The sequence below is a fragment of the Colletotrichum lupini genome, chromosome 5 (assembly GCF_023278565.1).
Source record: "Colletotrichum lupini chromosome 5, complete sequence".
Lineage (NCBI taxonomy): Eukaryota > Fungi > Ascomycota > Sordariomycetes > Glomerellales > Glomerellaceae > Colletotrichum > Colletotrichum lupini.
The window spans coordinates 3,094,504-3,112,846 of NC_064678.1; the positions used below are offsets into that span (position 1 = coordinate 3,094,504).

An 18,343-nucleotide genomic window follows, 5' to 3' on the forward strand; every position below is an offset into this window, starting at 1 on the left:
GAATAGCGTCAATGCACCAGTGATTGCGCGGTCAGACTGCTCCTCTGGCGCCTGTCATTTCCACCGGCAGCAAGGATCCCTGGGCTCAGCTGTGTGCTTTGATCCCCTACATTTGATTTTCCCCGAAACGGCTGGCGATCCAAGCACATTTGCTCGCTGTAAGCCAACCGACCATAACCTGCATGCTTACACTTCTTTTTTGAGGGGTTCAATTGAGAACCGTTGCGCCCTTGACACCTCACTGCGAGTCTTTCTTTGTCTCCAGTGAGTCAAGATGGCTGTTTGGGAGACCGAGGATGAGTCCAAAGGCAACGCTGCCGTGACGGCGTTGCCAACACCACAGGACACACCTTACAGAACACCATCACGAAGCTCGAGGAAATCCCGACGCTCCGTCACCCCGCCGAACGGGAAGAAGAGCCCTTCGCCTCCTCCCGTCCCACAGAACGACAAGGGCTCTAAACGTTCATCCAGAAATATGACCAACGACGATGGCATCAGCGTTCTCGACCCACGTCGTTTCACTCCAACCTTACACGCCAATCTCGTAGCCGAGATCCTGAACTTGAGGCGAGATCAGGAAGAAAAGGCGAAGCTTATCGAGAACCTAGAAGTATCCTTGCACGCCTCCCGCCAGGAGCAGGAGACACTTCAAGAGACAGTAGCCACCACAACAAAACAAAGCCGCTCCCTTCAGCGTCAACTTGCCCTTCTAGAAGGTGGTACCTCATCAGCACTGGGCGAGCTCGCCCGCGAGAGGGATGAAGCCGTCGACTCCATCACAGAAACGAGAAAGAGACTCGAATCCGCCCAGAAGAAGATCCGAAGTCAGGAAGAAGACTCTCAGAGGGTTCACGACCTTTGGGCTCAGGACAAGGACTCTTGGGAGGAAGAGAAGCGCAAGTATGAGCGTAGAGTCCACGTCGCCGAGAGCCGCTTGAAGGTGGTGATAGACGAGGTCGCCGCCTACCAGGCTGCACAAGTTAACGGCAACGGTAATGACAGCGAGACAGAGGATCAAAACGACGCGGGAAGTGTAAGGACTATGAGCCTGACTAATAGCGTCCGATTTTCCATGCAGCAGAGCCCCGGCAAGGTCTTCAATGGAAACTCACTGGCGGACGAACTCAACCTCGATGGCGACGACGACTGGCAGACTGACGACGGCGGACGCGAGAGCGCCATGTCCAACTATCGCCACACACGAACATTCAGCCGCGACAGCATTCTGTCCAAGATTCACCGACGACAACAAAGCATGGAGAGCCCCCAGCGTCCTGGAAGCGTTACTAGACGTAGACTTTGGATGAACCAGCCCGTCCTGGAGGCCCTGGAAGACGGGATTCAAGAGAACGATGAGGATCTGATGCCGCCTCCACCGCCGCCTGCTCCCAAGGTCAGCTACACCGACACCGGAATTCAATTTTCACCTCCTCCATCACCGAAGATGGAGCCTGTGAAGCCTTCCACACCGGAACCACCTGCCAAGATCGAAAAGTTCACCGAAGTCGAGGCCTCCCCAAGAGGCGAGTGGGAAGTTGAGGCCAATCAAAGACGGAAGCGAGTTCACGTTAACCGGCCACTGTCGATCGAGCCGCGTCCTTTCAACCATATGGTCTCCGCTGGTTCTCAGACTGTCGAGGAGCCTTTGAGCCCCCCGAAGACGCCAAAGTCCCCCTACAGATCTTCCACCCCGCCTCCTCCGGAAAGTCCGCCCGTGGTGATGGTTTCATCCTCGACTCAGACCGACAAGCCGGTGGAGAGGCCTCAGACACCTCCCGTTCTGCGGCCAGTGCAAGAATTGACCATCCCATCCATCAGTATCATCCCGCCAACGAGTCGTCCGACTACACCACGCGAACACCGGCTTCCACAATACGTCAAAGACTTTGGATGCCAAGTATCCATCATTTCCTCAGCTCCCACGAAATCCACTGCTGTTCAGACCGAAGAAATCCTTTCTGACAAGAGGCTGGCGACACTACCTGTCCATCTGCGGCCTTCAGCTATCACGTCCAGGCCCTCATCGCCCAGCGTCGGTATCGCTACGGCCGTGACGAGTGATGATCCTCGCCATTTTACTCCGGTGCCGGGACATCTACCACCGCGAAATCCTCGAAGACTCGCAACAAAGCGCAGCCTATCTGACATGCCTTCGTCACCACCGGTCTCGCCAGTCTTTGGCGAGCAAACCCGCGACGCCTATCCTGGTAACAATGATGACGGGCCACTTTCGAGAGACGGTGCGCCTATGAGACGACCACACCGTATCAGCAGTCTGTTCGCCGGCTTCCAAGATGCCCAGAGCTCCGATGAGGTGGACGAATTTGATGCTGATGTGAGCGACTCTGAGTACCGAACCGCCCTTTCCGCCCCTGGCATGAGAATGACGGACTCGCGAGCCTCCAACCGCACATCTGTCAGTACCTTTACATCGCCAGAACAAACGAAGAGGTCGGCTCATAGCAGGAACTCCATGCGCCTCGCAAGCGAGAGTTATGGAGGAAATTTGGAAAGCAGAGAAGCACCCAAGAGGCAGTCTGCTAAGCCCACTACCCGCGGATATGAGAAGTCTACCGCGGGACCTTCGGGCAAGAACGTCATGCGGAAGGCTGCTATGATCCAGAGCGGGATTGCCAGCCACCAAGGCCGTCCTAGAAGCCCGAGCGTTCCAGAAACTCGTGCTCCCGACCCTCCTTTCCCCATCCCTACCAGAGCTAGCTCTCGGCGACCGCCATTCAGTGCCAGTGCTCCGAGCGATGGCCAACGAAGCCCAACCAAGATGGACGCACCGTGGCATCGCCGAGGCATGGGCCGTAATCACTACCGTGCCGGCAGCATCCATCGTGCCAACAGTATACGTAAGGTGCGATCAGCTGCGGCCCTTCCTCGTAACCAGAGAAATCGGAAGCAAAGTAGGTCTCCGCCGCCCTTCTCGGAGACGACCGAAGCGCCGGAGAGCCCCAGCTTGCCTCCTCTTCCTTACAACGACATCACCAGCCCTCGGTACGATACCGGCTCCAACTACCGGTCCCACAAGTCCAGACTGTCGACAACAACGGCACAGACGGCTACCACCGATGTCAACTCTGTCGGTGGTGCATCCAACGGCGCATCGCAAGCCACGGGCGTCGTCGATGCCATTGCGCAGACCATGGTCGGTGAATGGATGTTCAAGTACGTCAGGAGACGCAAGTCATTTGGCGTGCCTGATAATAGCAAGGATGACTCAAGCAACGACCGCCACAAGCGATGGGTCTGGCTGGCTCCCTATGAGAGAGCTATCCTCTGGAGCAGCAAGCAACCCTCATCTGGCAGTGCCCTCATGGGTAAGACTGGTCGGAAACGTAAGTACTCTAACTTGAATCAGCGCAAGCCTTGACTAACGTGAAGCAGTGACGATTCAGTCTGTACTTGATGTGAAGGATGACAACCCCGCCCCGAAGAACCAGGGTGCAGTTTTCAACCGTTCGATTCTCATATTGACTCCGCAAAGAGCGCTGAAGTTTACGGCTACGTCTTCTGAGAGGCACTACATATGGCTGACGGCTCTTTCATTCCTGGCACACTCGACCCAAGCAATCCCTGAAATCGTCGCTGCGCCCCAACCTGCGAAACCAACCACGGTACCGGACTTTGAACCACTGCAACCTACCAGGCGACCTGGCATTCGTGATTCCATTCGACTGACAAAGAGCAAGGCCCCCTCGATGAAGAATCCCGGACCGCGAAGTATTCCAAGTGTGCCCAGCATTCCTAGCATCCCCTCTTCCAGGACAGGCGACGCCTCTGGCTACAAACAAACGGAGGCATTCCCGCCCATGCCGATCAACAACAGCAGCAGCAATAACAATAACAATAATCATCAACGTGAGCGCTCTGGAGACGCAGCGGAACCACCATTCATCCCTCGGTTCACGGAGCGCTCGAATCAGAACGCGGTCCACGGACGGAAGCGGAGCAACACCGGAGGTCACGTTCCGCCCCCGCTGTCTTTCCGTGGATTTTCCGGGCCAGGCAGCGTTGGACAGCACAGCTACACCAACAGCAATGCTGGCAACAGCGTTGGCACTGCCGGCTCATCTGATATCTACCAGTCCCAGCCATCTCAAGGCTCGAGCAGGCAGAGTTGGGGCATGAGTACCGCCGGCTCTCAGCGGACGTCGGAAGCCTCTTCAAGACCCCCAGGTGCCAACTTCTTCGATGCCATTGGTACCGTGCGCATGGAGGCCTTCATCAGCCCATTAGCCCACTCAGGCTTCGATAGAGACCCTGATGAGTACGAGGAATACGGATACCGGGCTCGTAGGCGCAGCAAAGAGCTTCGAAGACGGCAGAGTCGTAGCCGTCACCGTGACAGCTATAGCTCTCGCGGGACGCGCGGCACAGACGGCTACCATGGTAGCAGCCGAGCGACCGTGGAAGATGACTACTTCCGAGATGACCCTTTCAAAGGCTTCTAGGTGAGAAGCCGTCAAGTCCTTTACATTGTCCCTTGTCGCGAAAGGTTCGGATTAGCCGGAGCGCGCGGGATTGCATTCATTCGATACGATACCCATTGTGTACTATTTCTCATGTGTAATCAAGGTGTGGGGTGGCGAAACAGAACTAGACCCCTGTGCCACGTTGTGGACGGAGTTGGTAGGATAAAAAGGCGATGGCTGCCGTCGGTAGGCCAGGGAGACGTCATCATGCCTGGTTTGGCCAGAGGGTCGCAAGCTCTGATGGTCTCAGATGCCGTTGGGTGTGTACGATGCTGGTAAGGTTGTCAACAACGTGGTATTGATATTACCTTTGGTAGTGTAGATAGGTCCTTCAGGACAGACGGCTAGACAATCAAAAACTGTTAAATTTAATGTTCGGTCCTGATGGTGAAGCAAGCTTGATTGCGATGGTGTGAAAACCTCAGGGGTGAGAAGGTCTGCTTCCTGGCGGCCGTTCGCTGAGCGAGCGGTGCTCGGGCGAAGTCGAATTACGGGCCGCTCTCCGGGGGGCACGCACCGACCCCGCACCGCAAGCAGCGAACTTAAACCCCCACCAAGAAATTTCGCCCCTCCATTGCATTCCAAGCTTGGAGCTTCCAGTGACAACACAATTTCGAAGCTTCACATTTTCACCCATTCGAGACGGCCAATTCGTTTCCCACCTGGTTGGCTCAAGACATCGTCGTCAGCGGAGCACCGGATCGAGCACCGGGTTTCTTCTGTGAATCACCTCAGACAGGACAGGACTAAATCGCGAATAACCCCCCGCCTCTGGCAAACGTCACATATCGGTTCCCGTGTCGACGGACATACCTCGCGAGACACCTCCCTCGCAGAGACCATCTCGTACGAACCTGCTCCGACCGAAAACGAACCGAAACCGAAGCAAACTTGAGGAAATCGGGTGCTCCACGAGGAAACAGAGACGAATAAAAGCCATGGAACCCGAAACGCTGGAGCAGATGCAGACGCGCCACCGCAAGGAGCAGCGCGACCTCGTGGGCCGGATCACGAGCAAGAAGAAGAACGCGACCAAGAAGACGCGCAAGGGCGTGAACGATGAGTGCGCTGAGCTGGAGAGGCAGTTGAAGGCGAAGCATGAGGAGGAGGTGGCTGGGCTGTCTGGCGGTGGTGTCGCCGAGGAGGTTCAAGACGACGGCGACGACGAGACTGCCGAGGTTGTGGAGAAGTTGAAGGATACCACCATTTCCGAATCCGAAACGCCGGTAGAAGAAGAGAGGGAAGAGACACAGGCACAAGGGCAAGGCCAAGGGAAGAAGCGCAACAGACAAAAAGAACGCCTGGCGCGGCGGGCGGCCGAGGTCGAGGCCGCGGCGGAGAAGGCGCAGGAGGAGGCGAGTAATATGACGGACCACCGGGGTATCGAGAAGACGTACATGCTCAAGGAGTTCAAGGCCAACGGGCTCGAGGAGAAGGAGATTGCGCCGGACGGGCATTGTTTGTTTTCTGCTGTGGCGGATCAGTTACGGCAGCAGGGTATTCCGCTCTCCGCTAGCGCTGAGGAAGCGAGTGGTGGCGGCGACCCGACGCAGAAGCTCCCGTATAGGGTTGTGAGGAGGGCGGCGGCGGAGTACATGGTGTCCCACCCGGACGACTTTGCGCCGTTTCTGGAGGAAGGGTTGGAGGGGTACGTGAGGCGGATCCGGGACACGGCGGAGTGGGGTGGGCAGCTTGAGCTTGCGGCGCTGGCGAGCGTGTACGGGGTTGAGATTCGGGTTGTGCAGGATGGGAGGACGGAGAGGATTGGGCCGGCGGCGAGTGGTGGTGAGAGCGAGGAGAAGAAGGAGATTTGGTTGGCGTATTATCGGCATGGGTACGGGCTTGGTGAGCATTATAATTCCTTGCGAAAGACGACGGCGTGAGGGGTGTCGTAATTCGATCAAAGGGTGGAGGTTATGGAGAAGACTATATTCTCAACTTTTGTGTACATGGAGTTCTGGGCATTGCGTGGCACAGGCATACATCATTGGCCTAACAGAGGAAACTATCTATTACCAGAATTATGTGCCGTCATGCTTGTTAGTGACTCCAGACATGAATCCAATCGCGAACTGAGCCATCCTCATTCATACCAGCGCGATGCGTCCTGCTAGGCTTGACGAGCGCCAACCGCTTCAGACCGGCGGTGCCTTCCCCGCCATCCTCGTTCGCGGCCGGGGGAACGACAACGACGTCGGCCTCGTCGCCCGCCAGCGTCGAAGCCGAGAACTCGAGGGGTTGGCCGGGGCGGGTGAGCAGGGCGAGGTAGATATCCGGGTTCAGGCCCCACGGCGGGCCCGGCTGGGAAAGAGGTTTGCCGGACGGAAATTCGAGGCAGATGAGGCGGCCGGTGGCGGGGTTCAGGAGAGAGGATATGCGGGCTGACCATCGGGGCCGGGCTGTTGGGGGGAGGGCGCAGAGGAACTTTGGATGGTTGTTAGCTTCTTTTTTCTCATGTTGTGATTCCTCTTGGCCATTCCCTTTAAAAGCCACCGAGAAGAGTGAGACTTACAGTGTAATCAAAGATGAGGTCAAACGTCTTGTCCTCGCGGGGCCAGGCCTCGAGCCACGAGTCGGAGAAGAAGTCGCCCGAGAGCCACGTCACGGAACCCGGTTCGGCGCCGTTTGGCTGGCGTATGGCGTTCACGTCCGGCTCTGCTCCGTCTCCGTTACCGTCCCCGGCCGCCGCCGCAGCAGCTATGGCCTTTTGATTCTCCTTTGCCTCGGCGATGGCCGTGGGCGAAAAGTCGAGGCCGAGGACGTCGTAGCCTAGGTTTGCTAGGAGGAGGGCGTCGTGGCCTTTACCACATCCGGGAACGAGGGCCGTGTGCTTCCTCTGCTGTTGTCCCGCGGGCGATGAGGCGGTGGGAGGAGGAGGCGGGATGAGGTCCGGACGGGTGGTGATGATGTCCAGTAAGGCTAGGGAGGGCCCGCCGCGGTCCCAGGGGGTGAATTTCTCTTCCCAGAAGGCGGACCATTTCTGGCCGTGGTTTGCGAGGGGCGTGTTTTCGAAAGCCGTGGATAGCTTGTTTGGGTCGGTTGCCATGATGGGCTGGTTGCTTATACTAGGAGTTGTAAAGGGAGTATGATGGGGGACTTGATGTTGGGGCTGGGCGGTGCTTTGGTAAAGTATCTGGTGAATTGTCTTGACAGAATTGTGAGATTCAAGCGGGTTTCTGAGAATAATTCGAACAACGATTGGTATATTAAGTGGTTGGTAATCCAGTAGTATGAAACAGAATGAAAGTCGCCAGATGAGAATGAAGTCATGAATCTAGGTAGACCGGAACTAACGAGGTCAATCTAGTCCCCGAGGACCCCGCGCTGTATTGTGGATGTGGCGCAAATGCCCCGCGCTGGAGAATGGCGACTCATCGTGAGTCGAAAATGGCTGTTGATTTTGTGTGATGTGAAGTAAAGCGTATAGGTGAGGTTGTGAACATTAGGAGAAGGGTCTTGGTAAGAAATTGAGGAGGACTCATCGGCCGAGTCAATGCCGAGTGTAGATACAGTCGGTCATTCACTCTACCTTGACCAATCCGTTGAATGCTCGATAGAATGTTCCTGACGATTCCAGAGTTCATGAGTGATTTATGAACAACCATGGTCCTGGCATGTTGGTATACGGCTCTAATATTACCCGCGGGAAAAGTAGATGTGTGTGGTCATTTCACCGATAATCTCAGTGGCCCGGCGAGCCTTTTCGGAGACAACCGCCGAATCCCACTACTCAAGCGGGGTCGCCCCCGTCCGGAGGGCGTCAGATAACTGCCCACGCCGCCTACCACAACCAAAGCCCCGATCCCGGCGTCGGAAGTCCCTATGACTTTGCCGCTCACGCCCTCGCGACACGTCTCATCTCAATCTCAATCCCAAATATCTCACTTCATAAGACGCCCGTCAAAGCTCTGGCGTTCTGCTCTCCGTTGCCTCATTTCTTCTACATGAGGCTTTCGGCATTTTCGCCACCACACTACTTACCTACTTGAGGTGTACACACACGTGGCAAAAGCAGAACCGTTCATCGTGAGCAGAACAAATCCGAGAGCCATGGCCGACCTATCGACCTGCCTACCCCTAACCCGGGCCTCCGTCGTCGAAGCCCACAAGCTCGTCAAGCCGCACGTCCACTACACCCCCGTCCTCACCAACAAGACCCTCACGGCGTTGGCATCGACGCCGCGGACGCCCGAAGACCTCAAGGGCACGAAATGGGAGGGGCGCACGCCGGCCAAGCCCGTGCTCCGGCTGTGGTTCAAGTGCGAGAACCTGCAGCGCATCGGCGCCTTCAAGGTCCGCGGTGCCTTTCACGCCGTGGAGAGGTTGAAGCAGGAGCCTGGGTGGGCTGAGGGCGGCGGTAAAGAGAAGGGCGTTGTTACGCATAGCTCAGGTATGGATACATCTCTATTCTCCTGCTCAGTGAACAAACCAGAAAGAGAACTATCTGAATGTGTATTTCTTGATCTCCGCAGAATGTACTGACAACACCACCAGGAAACCACGCTCAAGCACTGGCTCTCGCCGCCAGAGAAAGCGGCATCCCCGCACACATCGTCATGCCGGACATCTCCCCGCCCAACAAGATCGCCGCGACGCGCGGCTACGGCGCCAACGTAGTCTTCAGCGGCAGCACCAGCGTCGAGCGCGAGGCCGTCGCCGACCGCGTCATCTCCGAGACGGGCGCCCGCCTCGTACCGCCCTACGACCACCCGGACATTATGCTAGGCCAAGGGACGATGGGCCTCGAGTTGCAGGAGCAGGTCCGCGATCTCCTGGCCGCGGGCCACTCTGCAGAGAACCCGACGTTCAACTCCACGGGCCTTCCTGTGGCTGCTGTATCCGATGGTGATGACGGAGAGAAGAAGGAGAAGAAGGGTCTGAACGCGATCATGACCCCTTGTGGAGGCGGCGGCATGCTCTCCGGCGTAGCGCTGAGCTGCGAGGGGACGGGGATCAGGGTGTTCGGCGCGGAACCCGAGTTCCAGGGCGCCGACGACTGCAAGCGCGGCTTCGAGAGTGGGAAACGCGTCGAGAGCGTAAAGACGCTGACGGTCGCCGACGGCCTGCGGACGCCCGTGGGCAAGCACCCGTGGTCCGTCATCTACGAGCGCCGGCTGGTGGATAACATGTACAGCGTGTCCGAGGAGGAAATCAAGGCGGCGACGAAGCTCGTCTTTGAGCGGTTCAAGCTCGTGGTCGAGCCGAGCGGTGCGGTGCCGCTTGCGGTGGCGCTGTTTAATGAGGATTTCAGAGCCATGGTAGAGAGGGAGGCTGGTGAGACGGGGTGGGATCTGGGATTGGTTTTCAGTGGTGGGAATATGGCGCTGGAGGGGCTCATGAAGATTTTCGCGGCGTGATATACCTGGAGGTTGTTTGAGTACGAGGTTGGTTTGGTAGAGGTGTGTTCAGGATCCCGTTTCAACTTGTTCGCCCACGAACGTTACCGAGGCCGGAAACGAGGTACAATAGACGCCTTGGACCTAGCTTAGTCTTTTCTTGACGGGGAAGAAAAAAAAGGCCAGGAAAATTGAGAGCCACGAAAGGTCCCACACTCCAAGACCATGGAAGGTAAGTTTGAATCCCTTTAGACAAACAATCGGTGTCTGTGTCGGGCAGACCATACATTACTTTAAACGTGACCATGGAAGACGGCATACTATAACATTGCTCGGGACTTTCAAAGAGTTCTAGAATCCACCAGCCACTCTGTGTGGTACCTTACCCTTTGGCCATGCCTTGACATCTTCTTCCAGAATAGCAACCAACCTCTCCTCCCAAAGCATGGGTCAATGGGATGAAAATCATTCTTAATTTGTTGATTCTTTAATAGTCTGATTGAAGCAGTTGTGACAAACTTCCTCTTATAACTCCCCAACCCAACCCCCGACTCTACCTCACTAAAATCAGAGTCTGTACGTCTCCAAAAACACATACGCTTTGCAATTCCACAAATCGCTTGCCATCCACCCCTCTCACCCCCTTGCGCTGAGCCCCTCATCCTTGCCTACGCCCGCCGGTGCTCATCAGCGTAATCTTCTGCTTCTTCTTCTTTCCCTTACCAGCTCCTCCTGATCCACCGCCGCCATTGTTGCTGCTACTACCGGCCCCAAATGCGGCACTACTGCTAGAGGGACCGGGCTCAGTCACACCCAAAGCCTCCATCTGGAAAGAAAGCTCTTGAGGTCCCCACAAGTCTTCATCCTTGAGCCACCCGTCGTCAAGTTGACGCATTGAAGCCGGGGCAAGCTCTGGGGACCCAGGCACGACAGAAGTGCCCCAAACGGTTTTCTGCGTGGATGGACTTGTAGAAATGGTTGCAAGATGCTCGAATCCCGGTCGTGGATCGGGCGGCGTAGCGTTGGCGTGGCTCGATAGGGGCTGGAACTCTTCCAAGTTCAACGCAGGAACGTGATCCTCTTCGACCGGTCCATAATCTCGTCGCATAGCCGCGGTACTCTTGAACTGGGCAGCCTCAATCCTTTCGGACTGAAGCCTCTCACGTTCTTCCTGTACGGCCTTGTCACGATTCCGTTTTCGCCGCCGGCCAATCTCATCAGCGAACTTTTCGAGGACATCCGCCGACACAATGTCTGTCCAATCGCATTCCAAAAAACTGATTCGGCAACCATACGGAAGATGACCCAAATACTTGGCCCGCTTTCTCTGCACCTCGTCTAGAACATGGCCTGTCGAAATGTGCTCGACGCGAGGCAACAACGTGGATGGAAATGCAGAGAAGTCGCCATATTTCGTCTTGAGAATACGAATATCGAGAGCTGATAGGTAGAGATGCGGCTGTGATGAGTAGAAGTAGAAGTCAGGTTGAACGGTCTTGTTCTGGTTGCCCAGCTTCTTATTTGGCAGCATGGAATCGTTCCTGCCGAGGTCTTGGACCTTCTCCTTCGCCGCATCAATGGCCCGGATCGCCTTCTTGGTCCATTCATCGTCGTCGTGGTAAAGAAGTTGATCCTCGGTTCCCTGTTTCCGCAGCGCCTCAATCTCTTCGTTGAATTGCTCCAACATGTAGTCTCCAGTTCCCTTCATGATCCTGGCATAATCCAGAACATTGGCTGCAAAGTGCCAGGGCACGTCGTCCGACACATTGAGCGCGTCAGAGCCATTTTCCCAGGGCAATGCGAGGGTTGATTTGGCTGTCCGGGCCATGAGACGTAGGACAACGTCATCGCCAACTCGCGGCAGAGGGCTCTCCTGGCCCGCATAGAAACGCACAGGCCGCGTCTCGTGAAGGTAGACGCTGTCTTCGCAGAGCGGACATTTCTTCCACCTTGCACCTTTTCCATGCTTCGAGTCCTCATCTGTCGAGTTCATAAACCGAATCAGACATGGAAGGCAGAAAATGTGACCGCACTTTGCCATTCGTGGCGCCACCGGCTCGGACAGACAGATCGGGCAACTAGCCCCCTGCGATTCGGATGAGGCCAAAATCTGCAGGACGTTGTTCCAATCGATATGAACATCGGCGTCAGCCGCTTGGCTGGCGTAATTGCCTTCCGGTGAGACGACAAATCTGTAATTCGCATGCACGTATCTCGCCTTGTCTACGGCATGGTGTCCCGAGCCAGGTCCCCAAGTCGGATTCCGTCTATAATTCCGAGCATAAGAATGATGATCCGCGTAAGCAGTCGGCGGACGGCTGTAGTTCAGAAGGTGTGTAATTGAGGTTTGACCTCGTCGACTGTTGGCATTCCCTATAGCCCGTATCTCGGCCATAGCATCGTCATCGTCTGGGTTCGCGTGTCTGGCGTCGCCAAGTCCCGGTCTTCGCTGCATTTTGTGTTGCTTCCGAGAGCCCTGACCCTTCCGGGGGGTTGCGTGTGGGAATGAAGGACTGGGTTGGGAGGGCCGGCGGTTGGATTCGAAACTCGCGGTGACGGGACCAGGCTGGATCGAAGGCGAATGGGAAGTCGATGCTGAAAGGGACTTGCCCAAGTTTGACGAAGTCGAGCTCATATTCGGGTACCCGGATATCGTAAGGGAACGTGACGCAACAGCTTGTCCGCTGGCGGAAGCTTTGATCGATTCGATCAGCCCCCTGTGGCCAATGTCGTGATGCAATGCGGCGCGAGCGAAGGGAACGAAAGGACGGATCGGAGGTTGCCACTGCAGGCCAACTGACCCAAGGCTATCTGAAAAAAACAAGTATATCGAGGAGGAGAGAGGCAAAAGAAATTTGAACGCTTCGGCTGAGGTGCTATGGTTGGATGAATGAAGATGTTGAATGTAGAAGAAGACGGGGTCCAAAGTGGACGGACCCCATTAGTGACGGGTGGGGATCAGGTAATCGGATGTCGAGAGGATGCCGCAGCTGTGGCAGTAGCAGTAGCAATGCGTAGAGTCATTGGCGGGGCAAATCGAAGTTGCCGTGACGCTCTTGAGGGAAAGCTCGGCACCTGGAAGTACGTACTGGGTTGTCCGAACGGCTGGAATCATCACGTGACTCGGTCGGTCGCCTCCGTCGGTGCCAGTCACGACTCCAGGTCTCTTGCGTGCATCGATTGAGTTGTTTCGTTTGACGTGCAGTACACCTGTGCCTGGCACCTGACGCGTTGGCTTGACGCGACGAATCAAAACGGCGTGTCAAGTCACAAGTTACTCCATTGGACTTTACTATGGTAGGCACTTATTAATCTCTCTTCTGTGGCAACGGCTTCATCCATAACGTCAGTCAGCAGCAGGAGATAGCCTACCCAAGTCACATGCCTCACCAGTAGTCAGTCACCAGTGTTCAGTACCTCATTGTATTGGCTCAATTGATCATATGCAAATTAGGCTCGAACGAGGTATTATGGTACAGGATAGTCCGATGCAGATGAGCCGTGTGAAGTACCAACAAAAGGAGCAAAACTGAAAGAGGCAGCAGCCCACATCACCCTCAATTAATTCTAGAGGCCAACAGAAATGGCCGTACTTCCAACCTCGTCGACATACAGCTGCCATGCCTCATTCTACCTCTCGAGCTCTTGCACATGCAAAGTGGACCAGGGGAATCATAGAAACGACAAACAACCCAAATACGCAGCACCCGACAAGAAAATCCACAAGAGCCGAGGCGAAAGACGATGCCTCCCATCCTAACGGCGAACATCATCATCATTATGCCGCTTATTTGCTGTGCACCTTGGCCTTGAGCTTGCCGATGAAGGCACTCAGGCGGTTCTTCTTCTTCTTCTCGGTGCCCGAAGGGCTCTCGGTGGCCTTTGTATTGCTTGGTGTCGTTGACTCGGGAACGGAGGACGGGGCCTTGGCAGGGGTGGTGGGAACTTCGGGCTCCTTGGTGGAGGTGAGGCTGGCGCCGTTGGCACCGTTGGCGGTTGTGTGAACACCGTTGGCACCGTTAGCCTCCTTTGTAGAGTCATCCTTGGTGACAGCAGCCTTAACCTCCTCCTTAGCGAGCTTAGCCTCCTCCTTGACGGCCTCAGTCTTGGTCTTCTCGCCCTCCTTGACTTCTTCCTTGGTCTCCTTGACCTCCTCCTTGGCAGCCTCAACCTTGGGCTTCTCGGCCTCGACCTTGGTCTCCTCACCGACGGCGGGGATAGGCTTGACCTCCTTGAGGAGCTCAGCCTCGACCTCCTTCTTCTCGATGACAGCCTCGGTGGTGGCGGCAGCCTCGGGGCTCTTGCCGGCCTCGGCGATAGACTCCTTGACGACGGTGGGAACCTCGGGAGCGACCTCCTCACGGGTCTCTTCCTTGGTCTGACCGCCGATGGCCTCCTGAACGCTCACAGGCAGGCTCTCCTTGACGGGCTCGGGGAGCTGAGCAGCGGCGTCAGTGGCGGCAACGGTAGCCTGCTCAACGTGAGGAGCAGCAGCCTCGACGACAGTGTCCTTGGCGTTGATGGCGGCGGCAGCGGCGAGACCACCAATAGTGGCAGCGGTGGCAACGACGACGCCAGCGGCCTCAGTCTTCTGAGTGCCGAATCCGGCGGTGCCCTCAGAAGTCGAGGGAGCGGTGGGGACCTTCTCGAGGAGCTCGTCCTCAACAACGGCTTTCTCCTGGACGGCCTCGGGGTTTGCGCTGGCCTCAGGCTCGGCGTGGGCCTTCTCTTGGCTCTCCTTGACAATCTCGGGAACCTCGGCAGTCTTGGTCTCGAGAGGAACCTCGGCGGCCAGAGCAGCGGTGGTGGATGTGGGTGCGGCGCTGTTGATGGTGGCATCCGCGGTCGCAATGGGCAAGCTGGACTCGGGGATCGTGTTGCTGGTAACCTCAGGGACGGTGGTCTCCTCCTTGGAGAGGCCGGGCAGAGCGCTAGAGTCCTCATAACCCTCCTTGTCAAGCTTGACGTGCTCGTTGATATCGCCAGCCTTGACAGACGCGGGGAGGGGTTCGCCAGGTGCGACGGTTACGGGCTCAGCGGTAACATCTTGGGCGGGGATAGGGTTCACACCAATGAACTTGTCAAGCTCGTTGGCGGGGGTGACGGGGAAGCCGCCGGGAATGTCGGAGGGGGTAGCCTGGGGGAGCTCCTCCTTGTTCTCGAGAGGCACGTCCTTAGCCAAGGCGGCGGTGGTAGATTCGGGAGTAACAGTGTTCATGACTGCGGCGGTGGTATCCTCCTTAACGATTTGATCGGGAGTGAGAAAGTTGTTTACGTTGCCCTCGTGATCAGGTTCTTGAGGGGCAGTGTGGTCTGTGATCCAGTTGTTGTCGACGACAAACTATAGAGGGGGGAGAGAAAGCAAGTCAGTAAAAATTGTCAACAATGACGATGTTTTTAAGCGAAATCCGGTGGGCAGCACAGCGGTGGTGTAATGGGTCCCTTGGGGGGCAGATATGACGACGCGCGGCGAACCAAATGTGGGAGATCAGTTGGGAGCGCGATCTGGGTGTCCCCGATGGTTATAAAGGCCAGGTGAGGAAAGATAGCCCGTATCCGCCAGAACAAGAATCCAGGCAAATTGGAAGGCGGTGGTTCCTGGCGCTGTGCGCTGCCGCTTGTTCCTTGGCCGCGGGCATGGCTGTTGGTTCCTGGCCTGGGCTAGCACGGCTGGGTGGTGGTGACCTTGGTGGTGCTTGTCCTTGTGTACCCTGGGTGCCTTGGGGTGTATCCAGGTGAGTGCGCCGTGTTTGGTGGCACCTAGTCTGGAAGGCTAGCCCCGAAGTTGCTAGACATTTTGGCACATTGTTGTGTGATGAAAGGTGCCATGGTCCTTGGTGGCTGCTGGTGCTGGATCCTGCCGCTCTCCGGTGTCTCTCTTCTTTCTTGCGTCGCAATTTGCGAAAAGGCCACACGCAGCTGCGAACGCGACCATGCTCACATGGGGGACCCTGGTCAAGATTGACGCTCTTTTCGCTCCCCACAGAATACAAAAGGAGCAATGAACCTGGAAAACCTTGTTCATTGCTTTTTTGGACCTGTGGAAAAGCGGAGCCCCCAACCCGCCGCTCTGCTCGGGATCCGCCAGCCAATCTTGCCAATTGCCCACCTGGAGCCACCATCAAGCGTCAAGACTCAAGGCAACCACGCCGCTGCTGTGCTTCTGCCGCAGTAAGCTGCTGCAAGAACTGGTGGGTTTGCGTCATTCGGAGCCGGGATAGTCGGCCAGCAACAACCAGCCTCCGAGACCCGCGTATGACTCTTCTTTTTCTTTCTCCAATTTACCCATTACAGCCATGTGCAGCTCCAGTCTGGGATATGTTTTGCAGCCCCGACTGCGCAGGCAATACGCCGGGGAAAAGCAGACAGAGCAGAAAACCCCAACGGGAAAGCAGCGGCGTTAGCGCGAAATAAGCCGACAACGCAATGTGGCCGTAGGGGCAATAGTGAGAAGAGTCGAGAGAAGACCGAAAAAGACCCCAGCAGAATTTGTGTGGCTCAGCGGAGCGCGAAGCAAATTGCGTGAGGGCCAAGGGCCTGGACACGCCAAATTGCGAGATGGTGATAAAAGCCCGATCCTATGACGAGCCGCAACCGAGCTGTGTGGCCTGCAGCTGACGGGGAAGCTGGAACCAGAGCTGCCCTGGAGCTGGGGAGAAGCTTCCACCAGTAAATGGCCTGGCAGCCCAGCCCTTCCCTTCTTCCCCCTCCAAGACGGGGGAACAGCGATTGCGATTGATGGGACAAGGGACCTGGATGGGCGCACGGATGCTGTCGCGGGCTGAGCGATGCGGCGTTGCTGCTTTCGATCGGAGCCCTTGTTCACGGTCTCATCCAACCCTCTATCGACTCCGCCGCCTGTGCTGCTGGTGCTGCTGGTACTGCTGTCGTCGCTGCCCCTCCAGCTTCGGGAGGGTTCCCAACAATTGCGCGCCGTGATAAGGGATTCCGGAGTTGCCGTCGTGTTCGAAAAATCCGGGTGGGATGGACCAATAGTTACGGGTACAAGAGAAAGCGCCTGAATTGGCCGGTACGAACCTTATAGTAGATCTTTTCCGATGCGTCGGCGAGTGTGACGGTCTTCTCGAAAGAGCTGCCGACCTTTTCCAACTTCTCGCTCTTAGTCCAGTTGTCGAAAGTGCCGGTAACGTAGACCTCCTCGGCCGGGTGAGCCCTATAGTGGGACGCAAAGGTTAGCAAGGTTTTTGATCCAACTGGGAGGCTTGCTTTTTCGCTGGAGACGATGCGAACGGTGCCAATGGTGGTGAGGTCGCCGCGGACGGGGCCTAAGGACCATGTGAAAGAAAGTTTGCATTCCACATGTCCTTTGACGAAAGCATGCAAGCCAACCGCCGTTTCCAAGCGCCGGACGGTAGAGCAGCAATGCAAGGAGGGGCATTGGGATTCCGTCGCATTCCAGTAGTGATTTCCATGTAAGGGTCTTGAGACTCAGAGTCTAGAGAGAGATGGGCTGGCGGGGAGGGGGAAATGCGGGCGGAGTCGATGAGCATACCAGGTAAACTTGTAAGTGCCCATTGTGATGGATGTGAGGGCTGCTTCTTTTCGAAAGAGGGGCAATTAGAATTACTCGGTTCGGAGCGAGTGCCTCGTCGTCGGCAGGAACAATGTGAAAGAAAGGGCAGGTGAGGATTCGAGATTCGAACAACAGGAAGAAGGTAGGAAGGAGAGGTTTGTTGGAAAAAAAAGAGGAAGAAAAAGATGAGGGACGAGAATTGAGCGGCGGGAACCCCCAAAAATTATTGCGCGCGAGTGGCAGAGAAATAATTGCTGGGGTCGGGGGTGTGGGAAGGTGGGCGGCGCAAAAGTCGTCCGTCGTCTACGCACCTCAGTGTAAGAGGAGTGGTACACTACCTGAGGTGTGTAATCACTGGTGTGTGTGTGTGTGTGTGTGTGTGTGTGTGACTACCTCTGAAGTGTGAGGTGTATTGGTCTGAAGGTGGTTGCTGGCGCAGATGGTCCCGGCCCAATTTGACTTGACCTGAACTGACGGTGACGGGACCGTCCCTGGTTCGGCGACACCAGCGTCCAACGTCGCGCTGGGCTGGGCTGCGATGTGCTCCAAGCAAGCTGGGCTGGGTGTACATAGTGAGCCGGGTGTGTGTGAGGTGCGTGGAATCTGCGGACCGTGGACGGCGGTCTGGACGCAGTGAACGAACGGTCTGAGGTGGTCCAGTCTGTCTGCAACCTTGAACTCCGTCTGCGCGCAGGCTTGGGCGCGGGCTCCACCATCAGACGTCCGCGGTGCAGTGTGAGTGTGCTTGCTCATCAGCGGTGTGTCTCTGAATTATGACGACAACCGCATCGGTCTAGGCGCTTACACCTAGTCCAACGGCCCAACGATGCCAATGATGTAGGCCGGTGTACGGAGTATTGGTCCCTTTTTTGCTTGTCGGTCAGTCGGTGAGTGAGTGAGAGTGGGCGGGCATTCATTCCCTGGGTTCTTCAACAATTCATGTCTCTGGATGATGTTCTCTCCCGAGAGAGTCATCGTCCACCACCGTA

At 56.5% G+C, this 18,343-nt stretch overlaps 6 protein-coding genes across 6 annotated transcripts; 4 read left to right on the forward strand and 2 right to left on the reverse strand.

The window, feature by feature from the left end:
- Positions 1–274: 274 nt before the first annotated feature.
- On the forward strand, positions 275–4,463 carry CLUP02_10331 (nuclear migration protein; the record flags this gene model as incomplete). Its single annotated transcript, XM_049289307.1, has 2 exons — positions 275–3,347; positions 3,397–4,463. The coding sequence occupies 2 exons, from the start codon at positions 275–277 to the stop codon at positions 4,461–4,463; spliced, it is 4,140 nt and encodes a 1,379-aa protein (XP_049146452.1).
- A 228-nt stretch (positions 4,464–4,691) lies between these two features.
- CLUP02_10332 (uncharacterized protein) lies at positions 4,692–5,379 on the forward strand (the record flags this gene model as incomplete). Its single annotated transcript, XM_049289308.1, has 2 exons — positions 4,692–4,744; positions 4,878–5,379. 2 exons carry the CDS (start codon positions 4,692–4,694, stop codon positions 5,377–5,379), a joined length of 555 nt encoding a protein of 184 aa, XP_049146453.1.
- Positions 5,380–5,422: 43 nt separating this feature from the next.
- On the forward strand, positions 5,423–6,367 carry CLUP02_10333 (OTU-like cysteine protease; the record flags this gene model as incomplete). Its single annotated transcript, XM_049289309.1, has 1 exon — positions 5,423–6,367. The coding sequence occupies one exon, from the start codon at positions 5,423–5,425 to the stop codon at positions 6,365–6,367; it is 945 nt and encodes a 314-aa protein (XP_049146454.1).
- Positions 6,368–6,524: 157 nt separating this feature from the next.
- CLUP02_10334 (thiopurine S-methyltransferase) lies at positions 6,525–7,530 on the reverse strand (the record flags this gene model as incomplete). The annotated part of the gene is made up of 2 exons (XM_049289310.1): positions 6,525–6,908; positions 6,997–7,530. 2 exons carry the CDS (start codon positions 7,528–7,530, stop codon positions 6,525–6,527), a joined length of 918 nt encoding a protein of 305 aa, XP_049146455.1.
- A 317-nt stretch (positions 7,531–7,847) lies between these two features.
- Positions 7,848–9,841, forward strand: CLUP02_10335 (pyridoxal-phosphate dependent enzyme; the record flags this gene model as incomplete). The annotated part of the gene is made up of 3 exons (XM_049289311.1): positions 7,848–7,860; positions 8,500–8,874; positions 8,979–9,841. 3 exons carry the CDS (start codon positions 7,848–7,850, stop codon positions 9,839–9,841), a joined length of 1,251 nt encoding a protein of 416 aa, XP_049146456.1.
- A 637-nt stretch (positions 9,842–10,478) lies between these two features.
- Positions 10,479–18,329, reverse strand: CLUP02_10336 (uncharacterized protein; the record flags this gene model as incomplete). Its single annotated transcript, XM_049289312.1, has 17 exons — positions 10,479–12,696; positions 12,758–12,810; positions 12,873–13,036; positions 13,126–13,188; positions 13,298–13,349; positions 13,623–15,161; positions 15,243–15,262; positions 15,387–15,771; positions 15,828–15,929; positions 15,966–16,008; positions 16,106–16,398; positions 16,440–16,725; positions 16,827–17,106; positions 17,171–17,276; positions 17,334–17,657; positions 17,745–18,102; positions 18,172–18,329. The coding sequence occupies 17 exons, from the start codon at positions 18,327–18,329 to the stop codon at positions 10,479–10,481; spliced, it is 6,444 nt and encodes a 2,147-aa protein (XP_049146457.1).
- Between the last annotated feature and the right edge of the window lie 14 nt (positions 18,330–18,343).